This window comes from Ceratotherium simum, chromosome 10 (assembly GCF_057802395.1).
Source record: "Ceratotherium simum simum isolate JZ-2026a chromosome 10, ASM5780239v1, whole genome shotgun sequence".
Lineage (NCBI taxonomy): Eukaryota > Metazoa > Chordata > Mammalia > Perissodactyla > Rhinocerotidae > Ceratotherium > Ceratotherium simum.
In genome coordinates, this window is record NC_141909.1 from 4,412,856 (window position 1) to 4,429,657 (window position 16,802).

At 36.3% G+C, this 16,802-nt stretch overlaps 1 protein-coding gene across 2 annotated transcripts in view; it reads right to left on the minus strand.

The window, feature by feature from the left end:
* MYO16 (myosin XVI) overlaps positions 1 to 16,802 on the minus strand; it is a 550,785-nt gene that overhangs the window by 185,400 nt on the left and 348,583 nt on the right. For both annotated transcript variants that reach the window (XM_087435860.1, XM_087435859.1), the window contains exon 21: positions 12,229 to 12,301. In XM_087435860.1, the coding sequence (XP_087291986.1) occupies positions 12,229 to 12,301 (73 nt within the window). The remainder of the gene's footprint in view (positions 1 to 12,228; positions 12,302 to 16,802) is intronic.

Sequence of the window (16,802 nt, forward strand, 5' to 3'; positions counted from 1 at the left end):
CATCTTCTCTATCTGCTCCCTTTCTTCATGAGCTCCTTCAGTCTCACAGACCATCATGTTCTCCCAGCTGCACCTAACCACTATGTTATTCTAGGTAAAATCCAAAAAGCATTTTGAAATATTTAGAATTCAGTAACTCACTGAAAATAATTAAAGATGAATAATTTATATAAATCAAAATAACCAACAACAGTTTTTAAAAGAAAATCAGATCTCATTTGCAAAGGGAACAATATCTAGGATTATATTTAATGTAAAATGTGCTGTATTTATATAAAGAAAATGCCAAAGCTTTTGTAAATCATGCAAGACTGAAAAAGTCACAAGAGAAGAGAAAGACCACCCTAGGTTCCTCTTTTCCAGGTACCCACATTCTTCTCCAAGCCCCGTGTCATCATAATACCTGCTAACTAAGAGCTCCTCCCAGACATTCTTGTTCCTCTAATAGGAGCTCATGACTTCTCTCTAGCTCATGTAAGAGCATCCTTTATGCTCCAGCTTCCAATCAGAGAGACAAGTAACCTTCTCAAACGACCAAGACCAGAAATGCTTTAATCCTCTATCCAGGTGTCTGTGCTTGCCCATAACGGTGTCGCTATTAAGGAATTAAGAATAACATGCACATAGAAGGAAAGAGCCATTTTCTCACAGATCCAGCTATTTGGGAAGATGGAAGTTTATGGGATGCTAGGGACATGAAGAATTCTCAGAGGGAAACATTTTCAGGGAAGAAGCACACATATCAGAGTGCAGGGCAACGATCAGAACACAGAGGGAGTTCATCCTGAGACGAGGTTGGCTTGCTGTGAAGTCCAGTTCTCACTTCTTGACAGGGCCAGAATTTTGTGGGTAGGTGCAGACAGCTCAAACGTCTTCAGAAAGGGGGTGACTGGAGAGTGACAGGACTGCGAGCACGGGCTACTTTGACCGAAGCAGGGGTTGGAGAGCTGAAAATGTAGAGGCTCTTAGGACCTAATCTAGTCAAGTTATTTCAACGACGAACATATAACAATATTTCATTATTAATATAACAGAGAATAATCGATATAGTAGAGATATACCAAATAAAATATTTAAATAATAACTATATTAAAAATAAGATCTAAATACTACATATTGACAGCCAAAAAAATAATTCTTAGATCCAGGTCAGAAAATGATGGTCTAATAGTTTTCCTCGAATCTCTGCTTCATAATAAAAAACGGTTTCTGTAAATGCAGTGATAAATGAATGTCTGTAGATTGAATATGCTTCCTTACTGCATTCTATTACAAAATAAAATCTAAATTAAAAATAAAATATGAACCCCGGCATATTGCTGCTATCTTAGAAGTCACTTTAAAACCTAAAGAATTTGAGAGAATTTGTTTAAACTTGGAATCCCTCTTTGAATCATCTTCTTTTTCCTACCACTCCATCCATGATCTCTGGAATTGCTTGAATTTTCTTCCTTCTATCTGATTTGGCCAGTAGTTAACTAGAACTTTTCCTCTCTGCCCCTTAACAACTAGATTTCATGAGATATACACAAAGCTGGAAGTTCTTTAAATTTAAAGCTAAATGTTTGTTGAACTTGCACTTTTGTTGATTAATTCTTTAAATACAAAAATATTAAAACTATAGTCACTTCAGTTGAGAACATATCATATAGGATATCTCTTTACATGCTTGTTTGTTAAGGCAAAAATAATTTGAATGTGGATACAGACCAATAAGTTCTGCACATTATAGTTGGCAAAGGGAAGGATGGAATTCAGTATTTACATATCATGTGAAAAATATTTCCTCCTTGTAACTGAGAAGTCTAGTACATTCATCTCCTTGTATCCTTCCATCAAAACTAAATGATACCAGCAGATCAATATCTGTGTTTGTCTTCTTCTTCAGTGTATAAATCTCCAGGAATAATTCTGGAAAGACAAACCATTTTCTATAAAACGGTGTAGCATCTGTCCACAGTAGTATCCCCACTGTGAAAGGAATACATTTATAGCCACCCTCATTTTAATCATAAATGACACTTATTTTTCCCCTCATTTTAGGATTATCTAATTGAAAATACTTAGATGTGGATGTCTCAGACCTACCTAATATAATTCTCTTACCATTTTCTTTCAGAATAGATTGCAGCTCTGTAGTTACAAAAATTCCTTCCGATGACAGTCTAAGTCCTCTTGCTCGATTCTCCTGCTCTCGACTGGGGTGTAGCTGACCATCTCCATATATATACACCCAGCTGCAGTGTTTTGACTGACTCGAGCGTTTTTATAACAGAAAATAGGTATTGTAATTGTTTTTGTTTACTGATATTTTATTGAACTGAACATTGGCTTCACTGAGTTGATCCTCTGTTTTAGTCAAAATGGTGATACCAACTGCGAATGTGGACAAAGCCACCAGTGTATTAGAAAGAGTAGGAAGGGGTTAGAATATCAGTCCTCTTTTTCTTCCTTTTTTTTTCCAGGAAGGTCTAAAGCAATCTGCCAAACTTCAGCTAACAGAAAAAGGATTTGGCCTGTGCTTTTGACAGAACAACTCAATTTGTTCCTCTCCTGGTCAAAACGATCGTAAAACATACAGCTTCTCCAGTGAGCTTTACATGTTTAAGCTGCAGGATTGGATGGTACTTTGTGACATGGGGTGATCCTTACAATATATCTGAATCTTGTATTGTACATCATACTCTTTTTATTCTGGAGGAAAAAAAGAAGTAATTTATCAAAATCCCAGAGGGAAAATTCCAGCTTGATGTGTAACACTGAGTAGCCTGTGCAGTGATTTTTGACTCGTAGCTTTCACGACAGTGGTGCTTTCTGAAACGGAATGTGTATTTGTATTTCTAACAGCGGAGAGCCATGCTGAGTGGTAAAGGGAACCACTGGGAGCTTATGCAGTTCGAAGGAGAATGTTTTTCTAACTCATTTTGAAGTAATTGTGTACGTTAACATTTTTGTACCAAAACAGTTTGCCTTTCCCTATTCTAAATTGTTCAAAGCACTCACTACTTTAACCAAAGTTAAAATATAAAAGTGTGCTCTAGCATGAACTTCAAAATTGCCAGCAAATGCAGCCAAGGAGACTAATACAATCACCCTATGTCAGGATGAAAATCAGAAAAATGTGTCCCACCTACCAAATAGCCAAAATCATGGCAAGAACATGCTTATTCATGATGTATTTTCACTGAACTGTCTGTGTTGTGTGTACAGATGTGAGTGTGTGTGAAACACAATCAGAGAAAGACACAGTGAAAGATTCTTATCGGCAAATTAGTTTATATATCTAGAAGCATAAATCTACAATAATCGAGAATATCATCAACTTCAATGCAAAATAATCACTATTTTTACTTTTTAACTCTACTCATCAGAATCATGCTGGGGTTTCATTAAATTTCCAGGTATTTCTTGGAGAGACTTGAATGTGGGTAAAAGGCGAGTATTCATAGACGATAATGAACAATTATTAAGTACTGCTTAATTAGCATGCACCCTTCTCTGATTAAAATACATGCTTTGTACATTAAGCGCTGTGGCTAAACGGTTTAATAATAAAAATTGAGCACTCCTTGAAAGCACTCTTTAGTAACAGAACGTGATTGCTTATCCAGATGGCCTATCATTTGTATTAATGACAAACTTAATTTCTTGAGTAAATTTTCACCAACTGTTCTCCCTTTATTTTTATTACTCAGTGAAATGTATCCGAAGCAAAAATATAACAGAGCATGACATATACATCACAGAATTAAAGGAGGAGATTAATTAAAGCTGACTCCAGTCGAAGGCAGAGCCCCAGGCGTTAGACAGTGATTCGCAAGCCTCCTGCATGTTGAAATTAACTGGGGGCTTTTTAAAAAAGGCTGATGTCTGATCCTGACCCCAAACCAATTAAATCAGAGTGGGGCCCAGGCGTTGATATATTTTAAAAGCTTTCCAGCTGATTCTAATATGTAGACATGTCTAATAGGTAGACAATGAGATAGATGGTGGAATAGAGCATACACAATCGATTAACTGATTTGCTCATCAACTAACATATGTATATATGTATTTATGTCATACATTTATAAACGCATGAGAGAACAAGAGTGATGTTCAGACATTCAGTATTTCTCAAATATGTTCAGCAGAACACTCAATGTGTGAGATGCCAATTACTATGGTCTAAAAAACAATAAAACAGAAGCCTGCTGGAGAAACACTGATCTAAGCTAAGCTAACGGGCTTCTCTGCAGGACTTCTCTGGGCCTTTACCATGCCAAGTGTACTGTGAATCTCCAACTTACCTTTTTGAAGAATGCCTATGAAACTGCTATATATAGTTTTGGGCAACAAATCAATTATTCCTGATTTGAGCCCATATTCTGTAAAACGGCAGGTGCAGGGGGTTGGTGAGGGGACAGTATCTCTCTAATCTGTTTCAGCTTTAAAATTCTAGAATTTATTTTGCCTTCTTTGAATTTCTTATTACTGTGGAGCCTTGCTTCTCTCTACCCTTGTTTAGGAAATGTTGTGTTTACTTTCTCTTAGCACCATTTATCTCAACCTGGATAGTCAGACACCACTATCTCTGCCAACAATCTGATATTATTTAATAGAGGATGCTGGTGCCCTGGTGCAGTGTGGGTGGACTGCTGCCCTTGCTGACTCCTACATCAGGAGCCTCTGTGGGCACACTGCACTGAGTGCCCACCCGGAGCCGGGCCCGTGGTCCCGCAGGCTTCTGTTTTCCTCTGTTTATTGGCTTTGTGGGTTTCACACTTTCTACTCCCCTCTCTTCCCCCCTCCCTTTTTTGGTGGATTATCACTTCTTAAAGGAACCAAACATACTTTCCTCCTCTGGTTTCCCTTTGGGATTTTAAAAGCAAACTCTAAGTAATAGGTTTTAAGCAAATATAGATGGTAGTAACTTCACAGGCATAAAGACATCGTTTTTGTACAGATAAACACTTTCTCTCTAGACAACCTTTCTTTTAGTGATTCTGTTACTCAGAGCACATAGATTCATAAAGTAAATCCAATATTTTAATGGGTTTAATTCATGTCTATAATCTCCTTTAACATACATAATCACTACTTTGGGATTTGAGGGATTGACCGAAGGGATCAGCCAACAATAAACCTATTGGCTAAATTTATTGCTCTATTCTACATAATAATATGCTAACATCAGGATTGGAAAATACAAATGAAAAGAAAAAAATTTTAAAAATATTTTGGATGACATCTTGTACATAAAATATATCCTTAGGTTAATACAGAAGCCATGCCCAGGAGTTGGAAACATAACTTCTGGTCAAAATACTCTAACTTTAAACTTTGGGCACTATACCATATTGTTCATCACTTTTTAAGGAAAAATGAGTTTGTTTTTTCAGCAACAAACCCCAGCTTAATCAATATGCTTCCTTTTTTTCATATTATTTATTAATGTAAGCCTAAAAACAATGATTAATATAAAATTTCTATTGAAATAATTATTCTTTTTTAAATAGTTGTCTTTATCCAGGATTAAACATGAAATCTGGAGGTACTGAATAAACCACTGACCCTGGAGGGCCATGGTCAGCAGGAGATAGAAACTGCACAGCACGGAGAGTGCTGGGCTCAGGTGCCCGAGGGTATGCATCCAAATTTCCACTTGGCCACACAAAGGTTTCTGGGATATCCCTTCACTTTCTGAGAGAGGTGCTGCAGGAGTTAGAGATCATATAGGGAAATCATCTCACTCCTAGTCGGGCTCAAGAAATTGTAGCCATTACTGATTATTAACAGAAAACTAAATAAAACCATATTCCTAGTTAGCACATTTGGGACTTTATATCTGGACAGCCACTCTTGCAAATTTGAGCTTTTTCCTGGTTAGCCGCCATTAATTCAATTCACTCTTTTCTAAAGTGACCTGAAGTATATTTTCAAATCCATTAATTCTTCTTATTACTTCTGTAACATTTCCTTTCAATCACCCTGGTACTCTACAACGAACAAGATAAACCTGCATTCTCTAACTTATTTATTCATACTTAAGCCGATTTGGTGAAATGCTCTGCTATGGAAAAGATAATTAATAGAATAAATAACGTTTGTCCTACAAGAAATACAAGCAAACATACTCCTGAATGGACAGTAGTTTAAATTTATAAAGTGTATACTAATAAAAATTAAAGTCTAGCTTTCAAAGAATGCTTGGTACTGGAAATAGCACAGATCATTGGCTCTGGGACCAGATTCAGGTGTTGTGTTCTCCTCTGTGAATTTCTTTAGCTCTAAAATAGTGATTAACTTATAAGGGTTTGAGGAAAAAATGTCATGCAATGTACAGTTTACATGCTCAAAATTGCTTTCCTCTGTCTCATTTTTTTATTTCCTAAAGTTTTCAAAGCTTGTTACCTGAAGAAGATCTCGAAGCATACTATTTTAAAACATAGAATCCAATATTATTGTAAGAAGTACATTAAAATGGCAACTCATTATTTACTTGCTCTGTTTGTTTTTCTTTAGAAACATGAGTAGCACTATACTAGGGTTCTGCTATGTAATGAAAATAACTTTCCACATTCAAATTTTTCTTAAACTGTGCTATCAATAGCTTGATGAGTTCCTGAAATGATTTCAGAGAATTCAATACCATAGAGCAGAAAATATTTTAAGATAGGGTTAGATATTTAATGTATGTATGATTTTGGAATTTAAATGTGAAACAACTTAAAATAGCAAAGAAATATTTTATTATATTCCTAGATCAATTCAGTGAGCAGTAAATAGATCAATTTTGATACCTAATAGCTATTAGAACATACACTATGATTAAAATGATGTCAGTCCTTTTATACTTAGGGCAAAAAGAGCAACCTTTTCCTCATTAAGTCTTTCCCAATCCTTCTCGCAGGATATCCAATTAGAACTGGTCCTTCCTACTTCTGCACCCTACCTATCACACCATAATGTCTGGGTATTTCTTAGTGCCTAGTACAGGGTCTGGAACTTGGTACACATACAAAAACATTTGTTGAATGGATGAACCACAGTTTACCCTGACGCAAATGAGCCAGAAAAATAGATCTTCTAGGCACTGCTAATATACTCTCTTACCAAGCAGACTGGAGCACTCTCAGTTTTCCCATCTGTAAAATGGGATAATCCATGTGAAGAGTACATGGTATGAATTAAATTAATGGTTGCTAATAGATTATTTGATTTATCTTTGTATCATACCTAGGCTGGTGATTTCACAACTAAGGATTTTATGGTATTTTTTGAAGTTGAGGTTGCCATTTTATAATCCCATTTCATAACACTTTAGAAGTCAAGGTGTCTGGCTTTTCCCAAATTCTTTGAACACTTAGCCCAGCCTGACTGAGCTGTTGTTCATCTGAACTTTCTAATAAATCTCACTTTTTATAAAAGAGTTTGTAAGCAGAGAAACATTTTCTTGACAATTCTTCTGAAATCAGCTCAGATGGAGCCTAGCTTGAAGCTAGGTCATACATCACAATTTTGTCTTCCACAACAGAAGCTTTGACTTTGAACAAATGTGTTCTCCCTCCAAATTCTCTATATTCTTATAGCAGATTGTTGATATATAATTTTACTAGACTCCATAGCTTCAAGGATTTCATTACACATAGCCGCATGTTATGTGTCTAGTGGGGAATTTGGGAAGATTATTGGACATTAAATCACTAGTTTCCACTATTTTGTTCTTTGTGCCTTTGGTAGAGATCTGTAGCATGCAGAGCTTTGCAATAACATGTTGGGAGAGGAAATATGCTTATATTTATTAATATAATATTTACATAACCTCAATTTTCATATTCATTTAAAATAGTATATTATATAAAATTTTAAACATATTCAACAGTGAAGAGAATAATGTAATGAGACCCCACCTGCCATCAACCAACTTCAACAATTATCAACAATTACTAACTCATGGCCAATTCTGCTTTATCCATTTCCCTCTTACCCTCAAAGCTAGACTCATTTGAAGCAATTCTCAGACATTCTGTCATTTCATTGGCAAATATCTTAGTATAATTCTCTAAGATGTAAGGACTTAGAAAATACACCCACAATACCTTTATCATGTATAATTTCTATCAACAATAATTTTTTAATTTCAGCAAATATTCAGATTTCACATTATCCTAATTAACTCATAATTTTTTTATACTTAGTTTAACAAATTAGGATCTACATGCCCTATATTTAACTGATTTACGTATCTCTTAGATCTCTTTTAATCTCCTTCTTTTACATTTTTACCATTGTATTTTATATGTTAAAGAAATCAGGTCCTTTGTCCAGTTTCCCACATTCTGGATTTTGCAGAGTACAGCCTCATGGTTTATTTTATCATGTTCCTCTGTCCTCAGTTCCTGTAATTAGCTCAAGAAATTTCATTATATTCAGGTTTTCTCTCTTCCCTTCCTTCCTTCCTTCCTCCCTCCCTCCCTCCTTCCCTCCCTTGCGCTTCCTTCCTTCTCTCCTTCCTTCCTCCCTCCCTCTGTCCCTCTCTCTTCCCTTCTTTCTTTCTTGGCAAGAACACTTGATATGCATCTTGTGTACGTTGTCTCTCTTTTCGTAATGTTAGCAGTCATTGATACTTGTTGCCTAGATTCATTAGCTATTAGAAGCCATAAAATTGATTTGTTCTAATTTCATCATTCATTCTTCATTTATTTGTAGTGATACAATATCAAATTATATTCATAAATTAACTAGAGAGGATCGGCACCTATTTAATATCAAGCCTTTCTGTCTAGGAATGCAGAATGTCTTCCCATTTGTTTAAGTGTAATTCTGTGACTTTCAGGAGCACTTTGCAGTATTCCTCACAAGTTGTTTAGTTTTGACAATGTAAATGTTGTCTTCTTTTCCAGTACATTTTCTGAAAAGCTATTTTTAAATTATAGAAAAGTCATTGGTTTTACAGGCTGATTTTACAACTTGCTCCTTTTTCAAGTTATCTCATTGTTCATAGTAATATTTTCATTCTTTCTTTTGAATTTTCTAAATATGAAATCATCTCTGGAAGTAGAAATATTTTTACCTCTCCTTTCCAATTTTTATGCCTTGAATTGCTTTCTCTTTCCTAACACCACTGGCATTGCACTGTATAAGGGGGACCTTTGTCTTGGCTGTTATCTTCCTACTTAGCGAGCCTTATATACTTGGAACTCACGGACTGTTTAATGCTGGAGAGTAGACTGGAGAGGCTTCCTTTCCTTTCAACGCGTTAGGAGATATCTTTACAGTGCTGGAGAGATAAACTTTACATAATGAAGGAAATGAGAGTTTATGAATTTAGGTATTACATTACAGAGAGTGAGTTGGTAATAATATAATTAATTCATTAATCAGAGTGGTAAACTCACAGCCTCCCAAATTGTACTTTGGGACTCACATTATTTAGTATGCCTTTTCCATTGAAGCATCAAATTACTACTGTTTAGAGTAAATATTTTTTACTCTATAAATGGTCTTTATTATAATATATGAAATAGTCCTGAATATAAATGATTCATTAAAAGTCAGAGAAAACAGGATTAGCATTTCCTATTAGCTGAAACAAACTCTTATTTAAAATATCACAAGCACCCATCTAATCTTTTAGAGTTACTTGAGGATTTTGAGGTTGGAGATGCTGATGTTTTGAAGTGCTTCTTAGTATCTTCTCAAATTGTCCCTATTCTCAACATCTGTCAAGCTTCTTACGGACGGACAATTGTCAAGAAACACATACATTTATTCCCAACTAAGGAGAAGCACTAGGAAACCCACTATGAAGTGTTTTTCTTAAGAGTTTATTCTTTAAATTTCAATTGAAAACACGTGTTAAGCTTTTGTTATATACAAAATGCTGTACTAGACAATTTCAACCCTGCAGGAGTTGACATTCTAGCAAACAGCTAATAGATGGGTCAATGAACTCAAAACAGAATAAAATAAATACTTATAAAGTCACTAATATTCTTTGGGGTTTGACTTTGAACACAATTTGCTACACATTTTGTTGAAAATTTGCAACAATAAAAAATGAGGAAGTTCACATTCTGTTAGCAACTCAAGAATCTAGAATATATATCATTCAAACCAAAGGCCTTTAAAAAGTTCACATTCAAATTTAGGAATTTGCTAAATCCACTGTAAAATAAGATTTAGATTAATCACAAAGAAAATAATTTTATTCTTTAAAATAACTTCTAGTTCCTATGTGCACAATAGCCAAGCAAACCTACTAAGAAAAAGGTATATCTTTAAAAATGTATACTTTTTTCATAATTTAAGTCTAAGAATTGATTTGAGATTTTACCCACAAATATCTAAAATGAGTTTTGGTATTTTCTAGAGACTCATTCTTCAGATTTGAAGAAATGTCATTCTTTGTTATATAGAAATCTCAGGCTGTGAATATATTCTAAAATATATAATTAAAATATTTAGCAGAAAGAAAGAATAATAAGGGATATACGTAATTGTAGTAAAATAAGTAAGTTCGAATAAGAAAATAACATGAATGTTTCACAGATGTCAGCTGTCAGCACAGACATGATAGATAACTGTGCCCCGTGTGGAGCAGAGGGTTGGGAGGCTGGCCATAGTAGAGGGCTCCACAAGACACCATTCCACCTGTGATTGCTGCCCGTCACTCACCAGGAGAGGGAGAAACCAGTCAGACTCATTACAGACACGAAAGCACACATGTTTTCTCAGGCAAAAATGTAAGGAATCAATACCGCGGCCAGACAACATTCAAACACTCGCGCTGAGAAATACATCACAAGTTGCCGCCGGCAGACCTGTGCGTGTTGTTGTACATCCCACTGGTCACTCTTTTAACTGATCTCTTCCTTATGTCCATCACTATTTTTCTTATAATAAGCAATAAATAAATAAAACCACGAAGTCCTCCTTTTTCCATTAATCCATGGACACAAAAGTATAAAAGGAGGAGAAATCTATGGTCTCCTTGGTTTTATTTCATACTAGACTTTTGGTAAAGTTTTGTAAAGAACATGATTCATGATAATTCACTCTGGATTAGGTGAGTCAGCATGATTTAGCATCTATTCACAGGGCTGTACCACATTTTTAGAAAAAAATAAGGCTGAATTTTACAAGGTTTTCAAGTGTTCCAATTTACAACAGTAACAGCAGCTATCTGCCATTTCTTAAACGTGTACAGTGAGCTAGAAATTGACACAAGAACCTCTATAGTAGTAATCTTGTTCAATCTCACAACCCTTTAAATCTATTGTTAACCCGATTTTACAGACAAGGAAACCAAATCTCATTACAGAGTCTTCATCTCGGCCCAGACAGCTCTGCTAGTAAAAGTCACAGAACTGGGTTTCAAGTTCATTCTATTTATGACATTCTCAAGGCCTCAATTTACAATGACGCCTTACCTGGTGTCATTAACCACCACGTTATCTGCATTAAAATAGAGCTAAGCAAGTTACGTAATTATTAAAAGTTCTCCCTGAATACTGCGTAGTTGTAATTCTTTATGTAATAAAGTGCAATTAGATTTTCTGTCTTTCCATCTGTACCTTTTTACAGGTTTATTTTTCGTTCTCTGCTTGCTAAGGCAAGTTCTATTTCTACTCTCTTCTTTAACACTTACTTTTTAGATGTATTTAACTTGATTAAACTATTCATATAGTACTATTAAGATACCTAAAGAATTTAGTACTTTTCAAAGTGCCTTAAATTGTAAATGGATTAAAAATAATCAATGCCTCTTCAATCTATCAATGATCTATCAGTCATGAATTTCCCATGGTTACAGGTATGAATGTCATATAAAGATGAATCTACAAATAACAGCATTTAGCATAAGAGAGAATTTCCATTCTGGTTTTGGGCCAAGGATTCTGAAGACTTTTGCCCTGATTTCAAATACAGATGCTCTCCGTCTGTCTGACCCAGTTGAAATAATATTTCCACAAGCACGATTCACGTCTTCATCTAACATTATCTTTTAAAACAAGTGCCTCTGTTTAAAAAAAATGATTATGCCAGTTGTTTACAAGACCACATAAAAATGAATATGTCCACAAACTAGGTACATTAATTTTAAAACAGAATGGCAAAGTACTTATTTTAATTCTGTGATTGTAAGTAATTATGCAAATAATCTCTATTGAATCAAAAAGATCTAACTTACTAGTTGAATAAAATCCATCAAAATTTACAAAATTTCAAAAGAAACCCACTTACTTGTTCAAATTCATTCTTTTGAAATTCTTCAAAACCAAAGATGTCCAATATTCCAATATCCCACGTCTGTGTGCTGAAATGGAACAATAAAACAGTGAACAGACATACTTGAAGTTCTTACATGACCCCCTGCCCATTGCTACTTCAGGTCAGAGAAATCCAGCCACTTAGCATGTCACTGCCCATCTGAAGTAAAAACATGGAAATAATTATCTTAGAGTCTGATGAAAAACTCTGAAAATAAGGAGAAAAGTGTCCTTTTAATGCTTTGATTCAAACACAGATACATTAACAAAAACACATTGATTTATAAGTTTAAAATGGAACAATACATGGGTGATTTAAGATACGCCTCTCCAAAACAGTCCTTGTGTCTGTCTCCTTCAACTACACTTGCTTTCTCTGAAGGAATCTGCACTGACCAGTTAGTGGTTCTCACTAGATAATTGAGCTACACAAGCAGTAAGTCAAGCAATTCCTTCATCACACATAAGTACAATACAAGTAAATCACAACTAAACCATGTGCATGTTCTTTGATAGATCAAATTGAGCTGCTTCAAAAACTACATTGTAATCTTCCTAAAGGAATTCTTATAAATAAAGAAGAATGAAGACTGTGAAGCTTGCATGTGAAATTGGAGACGTCAATCTAAGTACATACTTCTTTTTTCAATGTAAACTATCACTCTTGGAATCTGCCACAGTCTTGGATGGTCAGATTACAGATGTCAGAACCCTCATAGTGAGTGAGGAAAGGAGGAAGAAAGCCTGGTCTGTGACAGCAGCCCTGACAACCTGGGTTCTGTGGGGATGGGGGGGCAGCAGGAGGAATGTGCAAGAGGGTGCCCCTGTAAAGAAAGCCCCAGATGATTCCGGAATGCTGGTCGCCAGGAGGGCGCACATCCCACCCCTTCCACATTGCGCGTCTACATCATCAGCAAGACAACTACCGTCCTCATTTTCTGCCAGTGGGTGTGACTGTGACGTTCCATTGTCATTATGGTGCTTAGGGTTTCAAAGCCACTGTTCCTCTTGATGAAGACGTTTCGTTGTTCTTGTTTCTTCTCTACTCAATTTGTGCAAAGTGCAGAACCACATTGGCAACCAACTCCCTTTTTGTACCTGTATTTTGTTTTCACAATTGGTACATAATCATAATACTTTAGGGTCTTTAATATGTCACTTAAATGACCTTTTTTTTTAAAGGTAAGAGTAACGATTCTATGATATGCTATCTCTAAGATTCTTTGCTGTAGATGCTACAAATATGAGCTTCATAAGTAGGAGGAAGAGTATTTTAAGAGCCTTTAATGTAAACGTCACACGGCAAAGAATATACAGCAGGGAGGGAAAGGCAGAATCAGCCAATGGATATCTCCAGGTAACTGATTCAGTGTTTTAGAAGAAAAAATAAAGTCTCACCCTGTGTGCCCAAATGAACTCTATGTGGATTAGAAAGTTGAATGTTAGGACAAGAAACAATAAAAATGTACAAGAAAACAAATGTGACCATTTTTTCTGCTTTCAGTTCTAGGAAAAAATTTTAAAAAATTTTAAAAGTATGATTACCCAAATACAAAATTCTTTCGAAGAATAAATAGTACAAATAAAATTAAATTCTGTTAGAGGTATTATTTTAAACTGCATTTCCACATTCATTTCTTTTTTCTTTTCTTTTTTTGTTTTGTGAGGAAGATCAGCCCTGAGCTAAAATTCGTTGCCAATCCTCCTTTTGTTTTTTGTTTTTTTGCTGAGGAAGATTGGCCCTGAGCTAACATCCATGCCCATCTTCCTCTACTTTATACGGGATGCCGCCACAGCATGGCTTGACAAGCGGTGCGTCGGTGTGCGCCCGGGATCTGAACCTGCAAACCCCGGGCCACTGAAGCGGAGCCCATGCACTTAACCACTTGTGCCACTGGGTCAGCCCCTGCCACATTCATTTTTAGAGATTTTTTTCAGCCTATTGTTGAAAAACCTGTACGTCCAGTTATACATCATCTTCCATTCATCTGTGCATCCTTCCAGCCTGCTGTCTTTATAATGGGCACAGAAATGTTGGGAATGATGTTCACTCTGTGGTAACAATGGTGCTGAGGTTTAGGATGATTTGCTGCTTTGTTTTGAGAGGGGTGTGTGTGTTTCCCATGGAATGAGCCGCATCGTTTCTCTTGTAGGAGCTTTAGTGACGAAGCTTGCCAGGTTTTGGAGTTGTTCAGTCTTGGGTAGGAATCCTGGTTCAAATAATTCTCAGTTGGATAACTTTGGGCAAGTTACTTAGAGATTTTCTGAGCTGCAGTCTCAACATCTATAAAAGTAAGATGAGTAATATTTGTCCACCTAGATGGTTGTTACAATTAGAGGTGATGTAAATGAAGTTCTAGGATAATAGCTGGTATAGTATACAGTGTTGACACTTGTATACACATTATTATACATATACAGACTCAGCTGGTATACATATTCAATCACTGGAACTTGCCTTCTTGAAAAAATAGTTGTTTAAACTTGCTAGAGAAATCAAGAGGATGGCTATTAGCAGAAATATAAATGGCTAATAGGCATATTAAAAATGTCAATCTCTGGGCCAGCCCAGTGGCATAGTGGTTAAGTTCTCATGCTCCACTTCGGTGGCCCAGGGTTGGCAGGTTTGGATCCCTGGCACAGACCTACACACCGCTCATCAAGCCATGCTGTGGCGGCGTTCCACATACAAAATAGAGGAAGATGGGCACAATGTTAGCTCAGAGCTAATCTTCCTCAGCAAAAAGAGGAAGGTTGGCAATGGATGTTAGCTCAGAGCCAGTCTCACAAAAAATAAAAAAATTAATTAAGAAAATGTCAATCTCATTAAAATTGCAAGCGAAATAAAAATTTTAAAAATTAGGGCGAAAAAGATATTTCCATACACTTTTGTTGGAAGTTTAAATTGGTAGAGCTTTCTTAAAAAACAATTTGGTTATGTGGCATAAAGCTTTGAAATGTTCATATCACTTGAACCAATAATTCCATATATAGGAATATATACTAAGACAATTACCAGAAATGTCATTAAAGAGTTATGAACAAGGATGATCATTGCTATCTTAATTACAGTAACAACAGCAAAAATTACAAATATTCCACACTAAAGACACAATTAAATAGCATGCACCCTATGATGGATTAATTTAGTGAAACTGCCCAATATATAAGGTCTGTATAAAGAATAACCCCAACAATATATCCAGAAGACCTACAAAGAAACACAGTCAGCCTGAGAAGAGGAAAGAGAGAGAGTTTTGTTTACTTCTTTTTATTGTTCTGCATTTTCTAAGGTTTCTATAGTGAAACACTATTATTTTTATGAGCAGTAAATATTCAATTGATGTTTATAAAGACACTATGAAAGCATGGGGAATGTCCTTGAATAACAATAAGTGAAAAACTAAGGCTGGAAACAAAATTTATACCTTTCATATACTTATGGTTACTTATAGTATAATTTTAACCATGTTAAAAAATGAATCCATGACACAGAAAAAGTACACCGTATGTTAACAGTAGGTGTCCTGAAGGGTAGACCGAGAGGTGATTTCTTAATTTTTTAAATGTTCTATACTGGGTATTATAATACTCTTTACCATTAACCTCTCTTTAAGAGATACATGATTAAGTACATGTTTTCTCTGAGTTGGTGGAGGAGAGGACAAGATAAACTTCAGTGCTGAGAGGAGAGTGGAGCCCAGCAGAGAGGGCGGAGAAGGTGTCTGGTTTTCCAGGGACGGAGGGTGCAGCAGAGACCTCGAGAGTCAGGAGAGAAAGAGCAGAGCTGCTTCCTGACGGCCACTTGCTGGTCCCAAGTATGCAAGCTTCCCGCCAACTCATCTCAGGATCTCCCTCTCAGCCTCCCCTCTCCGACGCCCTGCCTGAACCCCAGCTGGCCTTGGCGGCAGCGCCCCTATAATTACAGCACATAATGTTGGTAGAAGTCAGGAAAAAGGGCAAGAGCTATCGGTGACACGACGTCACCGCATACGTCCTTCCCCTTCTCATAAGGATGGCGACTTTGTGTTGACCAGCTGAGGAAGGATGCTGAGGCTACCCAGGCATTTGTGGGTTAGCACAATATGTTAAAAAGATTCTGGTTCAGATTGGGGAAAGTAAATTATTAATTAGTAATTTAGAGTAGCATAAATTTGCTTGAAAGAGCACTCCTTTTAAATGATTTTTTTTCACATTTTATAGATACTGGTTTCCAAACTATATCTGGTTACAAAATAAAAATGCTATTAAAAAAAAAAAACAAAGAGGGGCCAGCCCTGTGGCACAGCGGTCAAGTGCGTGCGCTCCGCTGCTGGAGGCCTGGGTTCGGATCCCAGGCGCACACCAACGCACTGCTTGTCAGGCCATGCTGTGGCGGTGTCCCACATAAACTGGAGGAAGATGGGCACGGATGTTAGCCCAGGGCCAGTCTTCCTCAGCAAAAAGAGGAGGGAGGATTGGCATTGATGTTAGCTCAGGGCTGATCTTCCTCACACACACACAAAAAAAAAGAATGGGAAGGAAGGAAAAACTATTGTCAGGAAACAA